Consider the following 18,273-nt stretch of genomic DNA (forward strand, 5'->3'; position numbering starts at 1 on the left):
TAAGCTGCCAGAGGAAGTGGTGGAGGCTGGTATAATTGCAACATTTAAGAGGCATTTGGATGGGTATATGAATAGCAAGGGTTTGGAGGGATATGGGCCGGGTGCTGGCAGGTGGGACTAGATTGGGTTGGGATATCTGGTCGGCATAGACGGGTTGGACCGAAGGGTCTGTTTCCATGCTATACATCTCTATGACTCTATGACTTATTTTAATCATTGTACCATTTAATCTGGTAGCTTGCTGCTTAAAATGATGCTGGGAAGCAAAACCCTCATGCCATTTTTAAAAGTGCTCATGTTCACATTGTAATGCTGTTATGTATGAGGTTCTGGAAAGTTGGAGCAGGCTGATGGCTGCTTGTTACTGGTGTGAATGCACTGGAACATATTGGCAATTTCCTGTGTTCTACATTTCTGTGGTTCAGTATATAGAGTATTGCCTTGTTTTAGACTTTGCAGTATCATTTGTGAGGAAAGCCAGTATAATTTTTAAGTCTGAATAAATTCAATCTATGCCTACTGTTCAAGCACCACTGAATTCTGGCTTATGATTTCTGATGTTTTTGTAGAATTTTTGAAGAGAACATAGTTTTATTTTGTTATTTAACATTGCATTTGTTCCAAGTTGAAGACAAAGTTGAAACTATTTCTGGAATAAACCAATGGATTAATATTTTCATCCTGTCTGGAGTATTGCATGTTTTTGTTGATTGTTGTGAGCTTTACCAGCAGAATATAACTTTAAGTGAATTGGCTCTGCTTTCTTTTATTCTACTTATGTTTTTGCTCGATAAATTGTAATAAGCTTTGTGGTAGCAACTCTGGGAAGAACTACACAATACTGAATTTTGTCCTTTTGATCTTTTCCTGTTTGTTGTTGATTGAGCTAACTGTTTATGTAATTTTGCAAAAAAAATCATAAATTCAATTGAAAACTGAGCGAGTTATTAAGATATAGGGGTGATTTTTATGTTAAAAATAGTCAATTATTTTGAACACTCGGTTCAAAACAATGGAGCATTCAGAATCCTTAAAATACGCTTGCCCTTTTTAAACTGTAAAGGTCTTGGAGTGTTGTAATGCTGGTTGCTCAAATCTATTCTCACCAGCTATTTAAAAATACTTTGTTTTGATGAAAATAGTTTACCGTGCAAAGAATAGAATACAGTGGCTACAAATGTATTGGAAGCAGACTGCAATTTCTTCATGGAAAATAGGCAAAAGGATAAGTAAATGTTGGTTTTGCTTTATTGTTCTGTCATCTTGCTCACCCATAATTCCATAAATCGCATGTCACAATCTTGTAATCTTGATAACTGGAACAGCTTTATGAGGTTTTCTCCCAACACGGAATTAAGTTCCCTGAGTTCTTTCTGAGGTTGAGCATTATATACATCTAAAAAAACAGCATTGTGATGTGCACCTTTTTATAACTGAAACAAATAAGGGTAATAATCTGGGCACGTAGTGACCTTTTTAAAGGTGCGTTCTGTCCGTGCTTTCATTTTGTTCAGGTGGCTTTGTGATGGCAACCAAGAATTGATTGCAAATCCCAGGCCAACCTTCCATATGTATCAGTACTTGGGGTTAGACGATAAATACAGATTGTTTATTGCTAAATTCTAGCACTGAATTTAAGCTCCCTTGTGTATCATTGGGTCTACAGGTTTGACGAATCAATCTGAGCTTCACCGAACCAGGTATCATTCAGGAACTAATACCATCTATTGTAAAATGATACCGTGCTAAAGTTTCCATAAATAACTCTGGCTGTCTTTTCATTGTCCAGTTGCTGCAACCTATAATTTAACATTGTCTAAGAATGCGAGCCATGCCGTTTGTTCCTTTGTACATGATGAATAGCAACAGAAGTCTCTCTTTTAACTAAATTTAAAATCCCGTTGACTGTTTGGTGTTATAATTTCTTCATCTTATTTCATATTTCATGCATTTTAGATCATTTTGATTTTAATTTAGTGGCAGTGTTTGCTGATATCCGCAACTGTGAACAACTACGCATCAGTGCTAATTTGGAAATGCGCATGTGCATGGTTCCAAACAGTGTTTATATATAAATGCAGTACTGCATGCACACAGGAAAGCGTGTGCACTTTTGGAATGGGGTTCAACAGTAGGGAGAGAGGATGCAGGATTTCTTGTCCCCATCTTACCTCTTAATTCCCAATCTCCTTTTATTCCCCCTCAACATTTCCTCAGGTCCCCATCTCAACCGCTCCCTTCCCCACGTACCGAGTACTCCCAACTCTCCTTTACCCAGGGCCCAACCTCTCCATTTCTGCTTTGTGGCCAATTTCCCCCAAAACTGTTCCTATGTATAAGTGTGATTAAAAGTGACACAGAGAACATGTGCTGGTGTCAGCAAATGCAGCCTAATTTTAATATTGTTTGGTCCTGGAAAAGCAATCATGCTGGAAATACTCTCAAAGTTTTGATGAAATCCTGTGTTATCACTGATTGTTTTGCCGGCAGACCTATTGATTTTTTTTCCAGCGTTTTTGATTTTTATTTCAGATTTCCAATGTCAGTATTTTGCTTTTGCACCAATAAAACTGCCCCATTCCTGCTGTAGCAGAATTAACTGTTTCTCTAATTGGATCATTATGAATTGTAACTACAATTGAACAAAAATGTTTGTAATGCATTCTTGAATTTTCTAAAATCTTTGGAACCAGTCTGTAAATTTAATTAATTTTCTCCTTGTTTTTGCATAGGTGTTTGAATTTTACACTATATGAAATTATAATGGCCCAGAATTTGTAGAGTCTTTGACAGTAAATATAACTCAGTTACAGCATGAACGGGGCACTATTATTGGTGCAAAAGCAAAATACTGATATCGGAGATCTGAAAGTGGGCGGCACAGTGGCACCGTGGCACTGCTGCCTCACAGCGCCAGAGACCCGGGTTCAATTCCCGCCTCAGGCGACTGTCTGTCAGTGTGGAGTTTGCACATTCTCCCCGTTTCCTCTGTGTGCTCCGGTTTCCTCCCCTAGTCCAAAAATGTGCAGGTTAGGTGAATTGGCCATGCTAAACTGCCCGTAGTGTTAGGTGAAGGGCTGAAAATGTGTTGCTGGAAAAGCGCAGCAGGTCAGGCAGCATCCAGGGAACAGGAGAATCGACGTTTCGGGCATAAGCCCTTCTTCAGGAATGAGGAAAGTTTGTCCAGCAGGCTAAGATAAAAGGTAGGGAGGAGGGACTTGGGGGAGGGGCGTTGGAAATGCGATAGGTGGAAAGAGGTCAAGGTGAGGGTGATAGGTCAGACTGGGGTGGGGGCGGAGAGGTCAGGAAGAAGATTGCAGGTTAGGAAGGCGGTGCTGAATTCGATGGATTTGACTGAGACAAGGTGGGGGGAGGGGAAATGAGGAAACTGGTGAAATCCGAGTTCATCCCTTGTGGTTGGAGAGTTCCTAGGCGGAAGATGAGGCGCTCTTCCTCCAACCGTCGTGTTGTTGTGGTCTGGCGATGGAGGAGTCCAAAGACCTGCATATCCTTGGTGGAGTGGGAGGGGGAGTTGAAGTGTTGAGCCACAGGGTGGTTGGGTTGGTTGGTCCGGGTGAAGGGGTAAACGTAGAGGAATGGGTCTGGGTGGGTTACGCTTTGGCGGGTTGGTGTGGACTTGTTGGCCCGAAGGGCCTGTTTCCACACTGTAAACAATCTAATCTAATCTAAACTCCTCTGGCCTGACCACAGTTTAGGATTATTCATGTGCTTTATGTTTTGATAGGCTGGCTGAAGCAAGTTTAACATGATTGACCATTATGCCCACTTGATGGTGCCACTGCAGTTTAACGCTTTAGTACCCATTAAATAATGCTAATATTTAGTTGCCTATGAATTGTTGAAGTTCTCTTCACAGAGAACACTAAATCACAATCTCTGTGGTCAATCGTGAATGCTCTTACTTTGTCACTGACTGCAAAGTCTGGGCCATTGTTTCCTTTTATACAACACCAAAAGTGCTTCACAAAATAGTTACTTTGAAGTGATATGGAAGTTCCTATGTGGACAATTTAAATTATAAAATAACTGTATGACTGTTAATGTATAATGATGTTGTTTCTACCCAAAGGAAGTGCACTGCATGTACAATCACTAAGAGAACAAGCAGGATTATTTCTGTGCATTCTAAACTTTTAATTTCATGCACTGTTTCCCAAATGTGTGATGAAGTTGTGAAGTACATTCCTTTAATAAGTACAGTGATGCACTATGTTCTCATTGAAAATCTTTAAAATATGCAGTAAAAATTATTAATAGTTGGCCTTATGTTGATTTTTGAATAATCAGAACAGAATTTTTGGTGATAATGAAATTTATGACTTGAAGCATTTTTTAGGTATTTGGCTACAATTAAAAATTCAATAGAAATAAGAGTCGCTTAAAGTGAATTTTTGATAAACTGTTGAATTTAGCTGTGAAATTGAAGGAAAAATTACATTATCAACAGTACATGGTGAAAGTTTTAAACTGTTTATAATACTTCGCATATTGATTATTATCCTTTCAGGTTCTGTATTAATTACCTATAAAGATCACCACCTTCCTTTTCTCAGCCTCTGTACTGAGCAACTTGTCAAGCTCAGTGGCTCAGATTAATGTGAAACTATCATTAATCCTTTGAAACAGGCAAGGAACTTCTGCAGTTCACGTGTACAAAGTTAAAGGATGTTGTTTTCAGTGATTTTGTGCTTCAGCATTAGGCATGTGTGGAGAATGCCGAAGACTTCAATTAATTAGAAATCAATTAAATGATGAAAGCTTCCACATTGCTCTTAGTCTCATTGTAACATTCTTGAAGAGGTTGTGCCTTGCTGAATAAGAGGAACTGGGTACAGGGAAACCGTGATTCTCCGAATACTTATTATCCAAAATTGCATTATCCGAAGGAGATTTCGAGGTCCCGATAGAAACATTACATCAGAGATGTGCTTCCAACAGTGATCGCATCTTTTGTTTACAGAGGAACCTCGATTTTTCCGAACGTGATGGGCGGCCACTATTTTGTTCGAATAATCGATTATTCGGTTAATTGATTAAATGCCTTTCTCTGGAGTTTTTAAAGTCTGCTCCCTGTTCAGGAGCCTAGCAGAAACTCACAGCGCGCGAGGCCACGCCCCCAACCCCATGCAAGACCGTCCTCCTGCCACCAACCCAGTGCAACACCTCCTCCCCTGCCCCAACACACTCTAACACTGCCCCCGCCCCCAACCCCGTCCAACACCTCCCCGATCCCCAACCCCGTCCAATACTCATCGTCCCAAACCCAGTCCAGCACCCAGTCCCCCGTCCTGTCCTGTCCAACCCCCAACCCTGTACACACCTGCCCCATCTCCGGGGCAGTTGGACTGGACACCAACAACAAGACTGCTGCAGTTGCCTTTTTTAGATTAGATTAGATTCCCTGCAGTGTGGAAACAGGCCCTTCAGCCCAACCAGTCCGCACTGTCCCTCCGAAGAGTAACTCACCCAGACCCATTTCCCTCTGACTATGAGCAATTTAGCATGGCCAATTGACCTGACCTGCACTTGTGGGGTAAGTCTCCAAATAACATACACACACGCAGCCACAGCCACTTTTAACTGCAACTTTTTGACAGGTTTCACCTTTGCCCTGTACAGGACAATGTTGGAGAGATGCTGTGGGGAAAGGAGGGGTTACACCCCTGTGTAGAACTCTAGGGAAAGTGTGGGGAGAGAGAGGGTGGGCAGTCAATCATTTGGAGACAGTGCCTGTTTAATCACTGTAAACAAAAGACAGGATCACTGTTGGAAACACGTCTTTGATGTAATGTTTCCATCGGGACCTTGATCTCCTTCGGATAATCACGGTTCCTCTGTACAGTGATTAAACAGGCATCGTCTCCAAATGACTGACTTCCCGCCCTTTCTGTCTCCCCACTTTCCCTGGAGTTCTACACACGGGTGTACCCTAACCCCACTGCTTCCCCAGATAATCTCTCCAACATTGTCCTGTACAGGGCAAACCTGGAAATTGTCAAAAAATTGTGAGCGCACACTCTGGAGACTTACCCCACAAAGACGGCAGCAGTCTTGTTGGTGTTGGTGTCCAGTCCGGCTGTCCTGGAGAGGGGGGCGGGGGACGGAGTTGCGGGGGGCAGTGTTGGGGATGGGGGTCATGCGTACTGAGTGCTGCTGCAGTCTCCTGAATGGGGAGCAGACTTCAAAAACTCCGAACCCCAGTGGAAAGGCATTTAATCTATTAACCGAATAATTGATTATCCAAACGAAATGGTGCCCGTCCATCTAGTTCGGATAATCGAGGTTCCCCTGTATTTAGTGACATACAGAGTTCACAATTACTGTTAAATAACCCCTCACCCTGAAGGTTAAAGTTATTAATCCCAAATGTCGCCATTTTGACCAGAAATTCAACTACTCTAAAATATCCTTTTTTTCAAGGATGTGATATTTTATCATCTTTCGCAATCCTCTGTGTCTGTCTCAGTTATTTGTTTAGAACTGCCAAGGATTTGGTTTGTTTTGATTCCTGGTTTATTGTTTGTGGGAATACCTCAGTGTGATTGGCTGTTTCACCTACTTAGAGGAGAAAGTGAGGGCTGCAGATACTGGAGATTAGAGCTGAAAATGTGTTGCTGGAAAAGCGCAGCAGGTCAGGCAGCATCCAAGGAACAGGAGAATCGACGTTTCGGGCATAAGCCCTTCTTCAGGAATGAGGAAAGTGTGTCCAGCAGGCTAAGATAAAAGGTTGGTGAGGAGGGTCTTGGGAGAGGGGCTTTGGAAATGCGATAGGTGAAAGAGGTCAAGGTGATGGTGATGGGCCAGAGTGGGGTGGGGGCGGAGAGGGCAGGAAGAAGATTGCAGGTAAGGAAGGCGGTGCTGAGTTTGTACTGACACGGTCCTGTCCCCCTAGTCCAAGAACTCCCCATCTACGTTCGGGACACCACCCACGCCCTCCACCTCCTCCATGATTTTCGCTTCCCCGGTCTCCAACGCCTTATCTTCACCATGGACATCCTGTCCCTGTACAGTTCGAACTCAGCATCGATTCTCCTGTTCCTTGGATGTTGCCTGACCTGCTGCGCTTTTCCAGCAACACATTTTCAACTGTTTCACCTACTTAATAGTGCACTTAATGGTGGACACATAAATATGCCCTAGCTTTGTCATCCAAAATAAATGTCAAGAAAGAGGACGTCCGTAGCACAGATATTACTAGGATCTGGTGGACAGCTTTCTTTGAGTCCAGAGTGAACATCCTTACTTCACTGCTGACCTCAATCAAGTCTCATAATTTCAGTTCGACCTTGACTTTCTTACTGTCTTTTCTGAAATTTTTTTTAACCTCTGTAAACCACCACTTCTGTGTAAGGTCTCCTACTTGTGTTTACGTCACCCACTCTGTATTGTGGCGATTTCTACTTTGTCGTCACTATAAGGAGAAAGATAAAATCACCCCCCCCCATCGTTTTCCATTAGTTTCTAGTAGATTGTATGGTTCTAAGTTTACTAATATTAAATTCCAACTGAGATATTACTTTTATTTATACAGTTCATTCTACATCTTGCTAATACCTCAAAAGCTTTAGTTGTTTAATAAATTAACACTTCTGATTTTAGTACAATTTGCAGGTTTTCATGTCAGTCTCTTGACCAAATCTAAATTATTGATCTACATATTGAATTGCTCTCCATTCTGAACTACACTTAGTGGAGTTAAGGGATTTTTTTTCTCTGTTTTCTGCCTTCTGGTGAATTGTTAATCAAGTTTTGTTTTGCTTTTCCCAATCAATCTTCTCCAGTAATTCCATGTGTACTTTGTCTCAGCCGACTATATGTGACTGATGGAGTTAAGGTTTAGAAATGAGATGATGTTCGTTTTGATAAGTGGATTTAAAAAAGAGTAGAATATTTTTTAAATGGTTAGAAAGTTTTTAAGTTTGATGTTCAGAATAATTTGAGTGTTCTTGTAAAAGAAACAAAAAGCTAATATATAAGTGCAGCAAGTAACTAATGAATCAAATGATATGTTGGCCTTTATTGCAAGGGTAAAGCAGTCCGATTGTAATTGTGCATGGTTTTTCATGGTTTTTGATGCTGTCACAACCACACCATGGGTGTTCGCAGAGTGGTCCATGAACTGCAAATTTCTATAGCTTATTTGAGTATTCCATAACCAGCATCAAAGGTTTCACACTCAAGTCACAGGTCCTTTACTTTGCAAAACTATTGTTCTACGTTCTTCAAGTGAAGATCATAAAAGTATGAACAACAAAGTTGAAATGACACAAGCAAATGCAATGAATTGCAAATGACTCCCATTTTGATTGATGCTGAAATGATAATCTGTCTGCATTTTTGGAAATGTTGTGAATTAAAAAACTGCTGTGTGCCTACAGGGGGATATTTTATTATATCCACTTTAAATGGACAGATTAGCTTTGTTTTTACAATCATGACTGTCAGATCTCACCTGGAGCACTCTGCTCAGTTTTATATTTAAGATGTTCTATTTAATTGTATTTAGTTTAAATTATAATTAAATGTGCTGTATTTAAGAAAGGACTTGCTTGCATTGCAGGTAGTGCAGTGAAGATGCAATTTGGAATTGAAGTTTAATCCGAGTTTGAGAGAATGCAACACAATTGATATACAGCAAAAAGCGTACATACCATGATAATTAGGGAATACTGGTCCAGATTGGCAGGATGATCGACATGCAAAAACAGTTCATTCTTCCTCCTCCTTCTATTTCGCTTCAATATCCAAGGCTTCTTGATTTCTTTAAACACTCATGAGTGTTGCTCCAAGTCTTTTATGTCAAAGGCTGTTTGTAAGGTTTGTTAACAAGCTGATCACAATGATTATTCAGTTCTACGACTCATCCTTTAACAGGCAGCGAGCTATGATGTATTTCACTAAAGTAACTGCTACTTTCAGACACTAAGGAATTCATACTTCAGGCATCTTAATTAAGCAAGGTTAAATTAAAAGCCTAGCACAGTTTGTAGGAATATCTATTCATTCATTTATCCAACTGTGGCCCTTTGTTGAGCCTAACAACCCCACTGGCCTTGTTTCTATGGAAATGAAACCTTACGCAGTTTTCAGTAAAACAAAGCTCTCAGAGCAAACCTATTGCTTTGTCTATTTTAAGCAGATTTTGTGTATGTAAAACCTAAACCTGTTTCTAATTTCTAGCACTGGGTTATTCTTAATTGTGAGGTTGGCTGAATTAGGCCTTTACATTGAGGAGTTCAGAAAAATGGGAGGTGATCTTACTGACACCTTTAAGATTCTGAGGTGGTTGGGGGATTGAGAAGGCAGATGCTGAGACTATAAGATTCCTCGCTGCACAGTCTTGGAATGATGGACCAATCAGTTACAGCTAAGATGACAAGAAACTTGCTTGCTGATGCTTGTGAATGTTTGAAATTCAGTCGGGTTGGAAATACTCAGTCGTCAAGTCTGTTCATAACTGAGATTGATAGATCTCGGGACTGTGGGTTAATTGAGGGATGTTGAATTGAGCATGCAAGTATAATTAAGATTAAAGCTCAAACATGATTGATTGAATGTTGGAATAGGCTTATTCACATATGAATTGGAGAAGTTTTAGGCCACTTAACCCTTTAAGCATGCTCCACCATTCAATACGATCATGGCTGGCTTATTCGTGTTCCAAATTCCACATTCTGATCTCTCCCTGATTAACTTTTGATTCCCCCTGCCTATCAAGAATCTGCTTACATAATAGACACTCCCTGCTATCTGTTTTTACATTTTTAACTGGCGTCCTCTTATATTCTGGTTTATTAATGGTGTTTAGCCTTTTAGTCATTGATGATTGTTGTTGATTGGTCAGAATGCAATCATTTGATCAGCTGCTCACTTTTGTGCATTGGCATACTTTCTCCTCAAATTTGATTCTTTTTTACTATTTTAGTAAAATGTGAATGGTGGCTGCTTCTCTCAGAATTTATCTTTATAGTAGCAATGTAATTATTCTGAGTAGTGTGAAATTGCCTGTCATTGCTTCTGTACTGATCCATGTACCAGACTATTCATGCCTATGTAATTGTCGTCTTATAAATTTTAAATACTAGTCTTAGACCTTTTCTCTCTCTCAGTCTGGATGAAAATACGGTCAGATGACCACAGTTACCTGATGTCATACTCTGAGGTCATTTGTTAACCCTGCCACACTACACAATACCAAGTTAATGTATAATTTGCTTAGTTTCAAAAAATGTTGCTCCAAGAAATTAAACAGAGGTGTTCTATGAAATTTCTTTAAGGCTACACTTACCAACCTGAAGTTTTCAATTTGTATATAGATTGCAGTCATTCATAGTTATTGCTGAAGGGTCATATTGTCACTTTTGCCCAATGTATTTTCACTTATAAAGTCCACAAATATTACAATTCTGTAATGCTTAAAATCTCATGAAAGAATGAAGACGATTGTCAATAACTTTTGCCATAAATCATTTGAATGTGAATATAGGAAGCATGGTTAGTAAGTTTGCGGATGACAACAAAATAGATGGTGTAGTGGACAGTGAAGAAGATTATCTAGAGTACAGTGGGACCTTGGTCAGATGGGCCAGTGGGCCAATGAGTGGCAGAAGGAGTTTACTTTAGATAAATGTGAGGTGTTGCATTTTGTAAGGCAAACCAGGGCAGGGCTTGTACACTTATTGGTAATGTTCTTGGGTAATGTTGCTGAACATGGAGACCTTGGAGTGCAGGTTCATAGTTCCATGAACATGGAGTCACAGGTACATAGGATAATGAAGAATACGTTTAGCACACACTTCCTTCATTGGTCAGCCATGATGTGGAGGAGTCGGTGTTAGACTGGGGTGTGCCTATAGGGGGATATTTTATTATATCCATTTTAAATGGACAGATTAGCTTTGTTTTTACAATCATGACTGTCAGATCTCCCTGGAGCACTCTGCTCAGTTTTATATTTAAGATGTTCTATTTAATTGTATTTAGTTTAAATTATAATTAAATGTGCTGTATTTAAGAAAGGACTTGCTTGCATTGCAGGTAGTGCAGTGAAGATGCAATTTGGAATTGAAGTTTAATCCGAGTTTGAGAGAATGCAACACAATTGATATACAGCAAAAAGCGTACATACCATGATAATTAGGGAATACTGGTCCAGATTGGCAGGATGATCGACATACAAAAACAGTTCTTTCAAACAGTGTTAGACTGGGGTAGACAAAGTTTAAAAATCACACAACACCAGGTTATAGTCCAACAGGTTTATCTGGAAGTACTAGCTTTCAAAGAGCTGATCCTTTATCAGGTAGCTGTGGAACAGGATCATAAGGCACAGTATTTATAGCAAATGATTAGTGTCATGCAAGCCAAATAGGACCAGTTCAGATTGAGATGTCTGGTTGGCATGGACAAGTTGGACTCTGAAGGATTTGTTTCGTTACTGTATGACTCTATCAGGGCTAGCTCCTTGCACCTATTTTCTTCTTTTTGAATTATGTAATAACTTCTTCCTTCACTAAAGCTCTTAAAAATTTCTAAAAATCACACAACGCCAGGTTGTAGTCCAACAGTCCAATATTCTCTACAACCACCTGATGAAGGAGCAGCACTCTGAAAGCCCCATTGAACCTTCGTGCTTCATCAATTTTTAGTTTAACTAGTTTACCCATAATTTTCCTTTAATACATTAGAATCCAGACCATCCCAACCACTTAAGGAAAAAAAACCAGATAAATTGGTTTCTTTAGCAGAATAATATTACTTATAAAAACCAAGTACTACAAAGGCTTGAAATCTGAAACAACAACTCTGTTTGTTTTAAGTACTTGGCAAGTCGGGCAGCATCTGTGAAGAGAGAAGCAGAATTAATGTTTTCAGTCAATGACATCCATCAGGACTGTCTAAGTCCTTGGAGCTGTTTGATAGCTGAGTGTTGGGGTGAAAGAAGCCCACAAACAATATTTCTTTGGTACAGCTGAAAAATATTGGAGCTTGGAAAGCCAGGGTTGTTGCCACTATAGTCAAACTGTGTCTGCTGAAATTGTGCATGACAATATGTTGGAGTAGAGCTTTTGGGAATCCAGTGGAATGCAGTCTTGGATCACAAGGGTGAATTCATGGAGGCGGTGTATTTTGAGCAATTTCTGAGGCTCAGTCTTCAAAATGAAGAATGTAAATGTCTTGTGTTAATAATATCTGTGGGAACTTTCTTGATTTGCATTTGCTACTTGATATACTGTATGGTATGTTCAGCATTGTTTACCTGTTAACTTTACTTCCCTTGTTGATTCCAGCTGTTTGAATATTATGTGGCTCTGTGTAATTATATATGTTATTTGTGTATTAGAATGTTTTACTATTTTAACTTTAGAACATAGACTATCTTCGTATCATCTGCAAATTTACTGACCCACCCTTTGACTCCCTCATCTAACTTTGTACAATGAAGTTTATATTTTGCTCAAAATCTGAAATCTCGTGAATCTTTTCTCTTAGGCAATGTTTTAAATCCTCAGATACTTATTATTCTAAACATAAAAGGTTACTAGCCTGACCAGAACATAAATTAGGTAGTCTTCATATTCATAATAATCAAGAATCAGAACACACTGACCCCCACAAATTAATAATATTAAAAAATAGTGTGTCAGCAGTTGTGTGGTGACATGAAGCATTGCACAAGATAACTCATTTATTTCTTTATGAAAATGTGCTCACTGTTTGTAGTCCAGTGTATCAATATCTCTTTCCATCTCCTTTTAAGGTAGCTTTCTCTGTCTTTCCAAAATTTATTAGACGCACACAAATTTCTAATTCTTCAATTATGGTACATTTTTAATATGTAAAGTCAGTACGTTTATAAATTACTAGGTAATCTTCTGCAGTGTTACTCATAGAGGAGTTTTAGCTGGCTTAGTTGAATTTACAGCGCTATTTCTGGAGCATCCGTTCTTAAATATTATTGCAGTGTTATCTTTTGAATTCAGTAGTCTGGGAATGTTACAGCATGTTTATTTCAATGTAGTACGTGTCGTAATTTGACTATCTTTAACATCTTAAAAGATGATGTTTTGTTTAATAGTTTTTATTTTGTCATAAACCTTGGGGTGTTCATCTTTCAAAAGATTTTTGTAAGTTTTGCAGTATTTTTAAAGCTTTGTTTAAAACTTATGAATTTTTTTTGACTGCCTTTTTCTTTTACCTTTTAGTTAAACTTTGATCTAGACAAAGGAGTTTTTCCTTTAGTCATTCGGGCAGTGGTTGATGAAGTGGATGGTAAGTAATGCTGTTTAATGTGCTGTAAGCCTAAAGTTTTACATTGCAGAAGCATCAAATTTGTTTTTTTAAGTAATGTTTTTGTGGAAAGGTGTAATTTTCAAATATTTATCTTGAAGAAAATTGAGATATGGTGGTGGACTGCTAGAGTATTAGACTATACGTTTAGGTCTGTAATGATTAGTTCCTGATGCTGGTTTGATTTTTTTTTAAAGCATATGCTCTCCCCACTGCTTAATGTTTGAATTAACACAAACCCATTACAAGTATTGGACAATGTATTATCTTTTGCGACATTGCTCAAGAATCAGCAGGAAACATCTGGGCCCAAGTCCTCTACTATTCTGCGTTATAACATTGCACAGTCACTTCTCCCTATTTGAACCAATAGCTGGCTGACTCAAAATGGTAAAAAGGTAAAAACAAAATGGAAGAGTGCCACCAGTTGAGCTATTGTTGAAACTTACACATTGCTCCCAATCTTGAGAGCCCTTTTATCAAGCAACAATATTGAATATGTTTTGAAAATTCAGGTTTTTTATTTTTTCAGGCTATTATTAATGTTAGAGAATCTCACGATCCCAACTGAAATCCCCGCGACAATGTCTTTCTTGAAGACCTACTATATACTGAGTTTTTCAAGCACAGTGTGTTGAGTACAGCCATTTCTCAGTTCTCTTTTTGTTGTGAACAGCTGAAGTGATATGCTATTTGATATAATCCACCTGTTGAGACATGCAGCCTACATACCTGGCATCAAACTGGCACTTGAATTTATATACATGTTACTTCTTTGTGCTCTATTAGTGTCTCTGATAGTGCCTTTTCAGCTTGATTCTCATCCTGCTACTAGACAATGCAACTCCTTTTGCTCCACACTGTAGGGAATCTAATCTAATCTAATGCTGTGTATTAGCAGCTTGAAATGGTTAGTTTTAACTGTTGTTGAAACTCTAAAAAACAATTTACCTTTAATCTGAGGTAGCCTGAATACTTTTCAATACTTCAAATGGCTCCTTTGGCCCACTCGTGAGTCTGCACAACGTATAGTAAGCAACAGATCTTAGGAAGGGTTACCGGACTCCATGTTAGCTGTGCTTTCTCTCCACATGCACTGCCAGGCCTGCAACATTTATCCAGAAATTTCTGTTTTTGGTTTGCTTAGCAACAGTCTAATTGGGGAAGCCATTATCCTGCATAGTAGCTTTGTGCCGTCTTTCAGCATCAAGCTTGCACAGTGAGCAAATGACACAGGCCCTACTTTGCACAGTGAGCAAATGACACAGGCCCTACTTCCAAGGTGGTTAATGAGGCCAATCTTATAGTACCTGGAGCTGTTGGAATTTCAAGGTATACGTTGTTAGGAAAAGTGAACTTTGGGGAGATAGTGGTAGAGAACTCATTAGTGAATTTCTCAGCTAATACATAGAGGAAAGACTTCATTAGACTATTCCATTTCAAAAGTGAATTTGAGTACAGTTGAAGCTGAAGTTGTAGAAGGAGTTAATGTGCACCTGTAGATTCAAAAATAGTTAACGTGTCATCTTTGCATTGAGGTATAAATTAGGTAGGAATTTGCAGGTTACTCCATCAAAAACTGGTTTCTTGTGAAAACTAACAAAGTGAGCTTTTGGGATGGGGAAGAGTCGCGCTGTGACAGCTATTACTGCCGTAGCCACTGATCATGGTGGTGTCTTATGCCAGCTCATGGATTCTGTTCCATTTTCATCTGTCATCAGGTATGCTAATTGGAGATCCAGACCTTAATGCCATACTCATTAGGATTCTTGAAGTGAAGCTTTTGAGGTCCTACTCAGCTTGTGATTTGACTGTCTAACCAGAAAATCTGTGGATATGCCACCATCTTCCACATTGCAAGCATTGCCAGAGTAGTTCATAGAAGTTCATGGAATCTCTACAGTACAGAAAACGGCCATTCGGCCCATCAAGTCTGCACCGACCCTGCGAAGAAATCCCAAACTTACCATGGCTAAGTTACCTAGCTTGCACATCCCAGGACAATATAGGGCAATTGAGCATGGCCAATCTATCTTTGGACTGTGGGAGGAAACTAGGGTACCAATGCAGATATAGAGAGAACATGCAAATTTCACACAGTCACCCAAGCTGAAATGGAACATGGGTTCCTGAGGCAGGAGTGCCAACCACTGTGCCACCATGCAGCCCCAAATCTCAACTTCTGCTAGTTGAGAGTCAACATACCAAGGACTTTTGTGTTCAAGAGGACTGGTGCATTTATGACTTGGTCCTTTCATGAGATATCCAGAATGCACTGCAAAGGGCTAAAATGGGACTGTCCTCTAGCACTATTCCTGTGTCGAAGCAGGACTATGACCAGTATCTGTGCAATTTCTACACTTTCCGTCAGCATCCTATGATGAATCCCATATTATCCTGAAAATTTATCAACTTCGCATCCAGTCAGTCTTTCTAGTATTTCCTCCTTTATTTTTACCCCATTCAGTATCTCAATTACCTGCTATTTAACTAGCCTTTGTCTGTGTCTTCTTCCTTGATATCCCATCCTCTGTTTCAACTGTTTCTTATTAATTTGGATGCTAGATCATAGCGACGTACAGCACGGAAACAAACCCTTCAGTCCAGCTCGTCCATGCTGACCCGATATTCTAAACTAATCTAGTCCCATTTGCCAGCACTTGGCCCATATCCTTAAGTTCCGTGGAGTATCATTTCTACTTCTAGAGGTGTTCCTATATGGACCTTGACAACTAAATCCTTGCTCTCCTGTTCCAAGTTCTTTGCTAACTACCAGGAAATGTTCTTAAACCTGGTACCAAGCAGGTAACCAAATCCTTTAGGTTATGGCTGCAGGAAGCTGTATCTATTCCCCTGATCACAACATCCATAATCACTACTGCGTTCCTTATGCATAAAATACAAGAGCACGAGATTGAATATGTCACAAAATAAATTAGCTCCGTTGAATAAGGTGACTAGAAGGAGTGCTGAATGGGAGTGTTTTGAATGTAGCTCAGTTGATGCCAAATCACTTATTAATATGAAATTAGTGTTTGAAAGACTTCAGTAAAAATGTTTGGGGGTGGGGATACAAATTGTAGGTCAGTGTGGTGCCCTTGCCTGACAGCCATGTACATGTAGTTGATTTATTTGATTTTGATTGATTTATCTACTTAATGTCATGTACCAAAGTACAGTGAAAAGCTTTGTTTATGAGCAATACAGGCAGATCAGGTAGGTAAGAGGGGTTTGCTGCATAAGAACTATTGGAAGCTTCCTGTACCTTGCCAATGCAATGTCATTGAGTTCATTTGTAACATCAATGCAACTGTCCCGGTGGAAATCAACCAATTCATTGTAAGCCAGAAATTGAATCTAAAGCCTTGCCGGTTTGCATGGCTAAGCTACTTATAGGCTTATCCATTCAAGCTGTTGGTGAACTTCAATCCATATATCTGATTTAAAGTCATGTTCATTCCTGCTTAATGATCATGAATCATTCATTCTTATTAACATAAACTTTGGTACACGCTAATTTAAAGTTTTATTATGAGAGTGACCTCTGGTATTTATTAACATTTCAAGGTGAAGGAAAAAATGGAAGCAAAACCGATCTGTTCAACTTCTGATTCTGTTGATAATTAAAATCAAGTCCAGGTGTAATTTTAGACTTGGGCACATACACACTAGAGTAAACATCCCATGTTAGTGCTAAATTAAAGAAAACCTGGTTAGATTACTTCAATAGAATTGATTTCAATAAAGGTCGAGTCCCATAGCCTTTACATGTGAATTTTTAAGTTTGGCCTCAGTCAGAACTTATGATTCATACCAATAGCTGTTATCCTGGTACGGATGTGATATTTTAATGTAATATAAGTTGTAGGAAGCTGGAATCGTAGTAATATTTGAACAAGAGTAGGCCTTTATCTCTCTGCATGTTTTTCATCACTCAGTGAAAGCATGGCTGATCTGCAGTCTAACTCTATGTAAGCAACTTTTCCCATAGCCTTTACTACATCAGATTTACAAAAATCTTTCAATCTCTGTTTTAAAATAAAAGTTCATCCAGCATCAATAGCTATTTACTGAAGAAAGTTCTAAACTTCTACTTTGTTCATATGAGGAGTGTTTTCTAATTTAATTCCTGAAAGATTTGTTTCTAACTTTAGACTGTACCTATATCCTAGCCTCTGCAGCCAGTGGAAGTCAGTCATAGAGAAAGTCTACAGCACAGAGAAAGGCCCTTTGGCCTATTGCATCCATGCTGATAAAACACAATCACTTAACTATTCTAATCCCAACTTCCAGCGCTTGATCCATAGCCTTATATGCCTCAGAATCCCAAGTGTGCATCTAAATACTTAAGTGTTATGAGGGTTTCTGACTCTACCCCCCCCCCCCTTACAGGCAGTGAGTTCCAGTTCCCACCATACTCTGATCCCTTTTAAACCTTCTGCCCCTTGCCTTCAATCTATTTCCCTTGTCATTGATTCCCTTCAAGAGGAATCGTTTCTTCCTGCCTATGCCATTTATACCCCTCATAATTTTATACATCCCTTTCAATCTTCTCTGCTGTGAGGGAACAACCCCAGTCTGTCCAATATGTCTTCATAACTGAAATTCTCCAGCCCAGGCAACATCCTGGTAAATCTCCACAACTTAGTCCATCTGATAATGCAGATTCCAGAACACTCCAGCTGTGGTATAACTAACATTTTCTACAAGGTAAAAACAATGACAGCAGATGCTGGAAACCAGATTCTGGATTAGTGGTGCTGGAAGAGCACAGCAGTTCAGGCAGCATCCAAGGAGCAGTGAAATTGACGTTTCGGGCAAAAGCCCTTCATCAGGAATAAAGGCAGAGAGCCTGAAGGGTGGAGAGATAAGCTAGAGGAGGGTGGGGGTGGGGAGAAAGTAGCATAGAGTACAATAGGTGAGTGGGGGAGGGGATGAAGGTGATGGGTCAGGGAGGAGAGG

The 18,273-nt window shown here is 39.5% G+C and overlaps 1 protein-coding gene across 2 annotated transcripts in view; it reads left to right on the forward strand.

Moving 5' to 3' along the window:
- Window positions 1–18,273, forward strand: part of LOC122560491 (E3 ubiquitin-protein ligase MGRN1-like) — a 165,934-nt gene that overhangs the window by 93,951 nt on the left and 53,710 nt on the right. For both annotated transcript variants that reach the window (XM_043711142.1, XM_043711141.1), the window contains exon 6: window positions 13,227–13,293. In XM_043711142.1, the coding sequence (XP_043567077.1) occupies window positions 13,227–13,293 (67 nt within the window). The remainder of the gene's footprint in view (window positions 1–13,226; window positions 13,294–18,273) is intronic.

Source organism: Chiloscyllium plagiosum, chromosome 21, assembly GCF_004010195.1.
Source record: "Chiloscyllium plagiosum isolate BGI_BamShark_2017 chromosome 21, ASM401019v2, whole genome shotgun sequence".
In the NCBI taxonomy this organism is placed as follows: Eukaryota; Metazoa; Chordata; class Chondrichthyes; order Orectolobiformes; family Hemiscylliidae; genus Chiloscyllium; species Chiloscyllium plagiosum.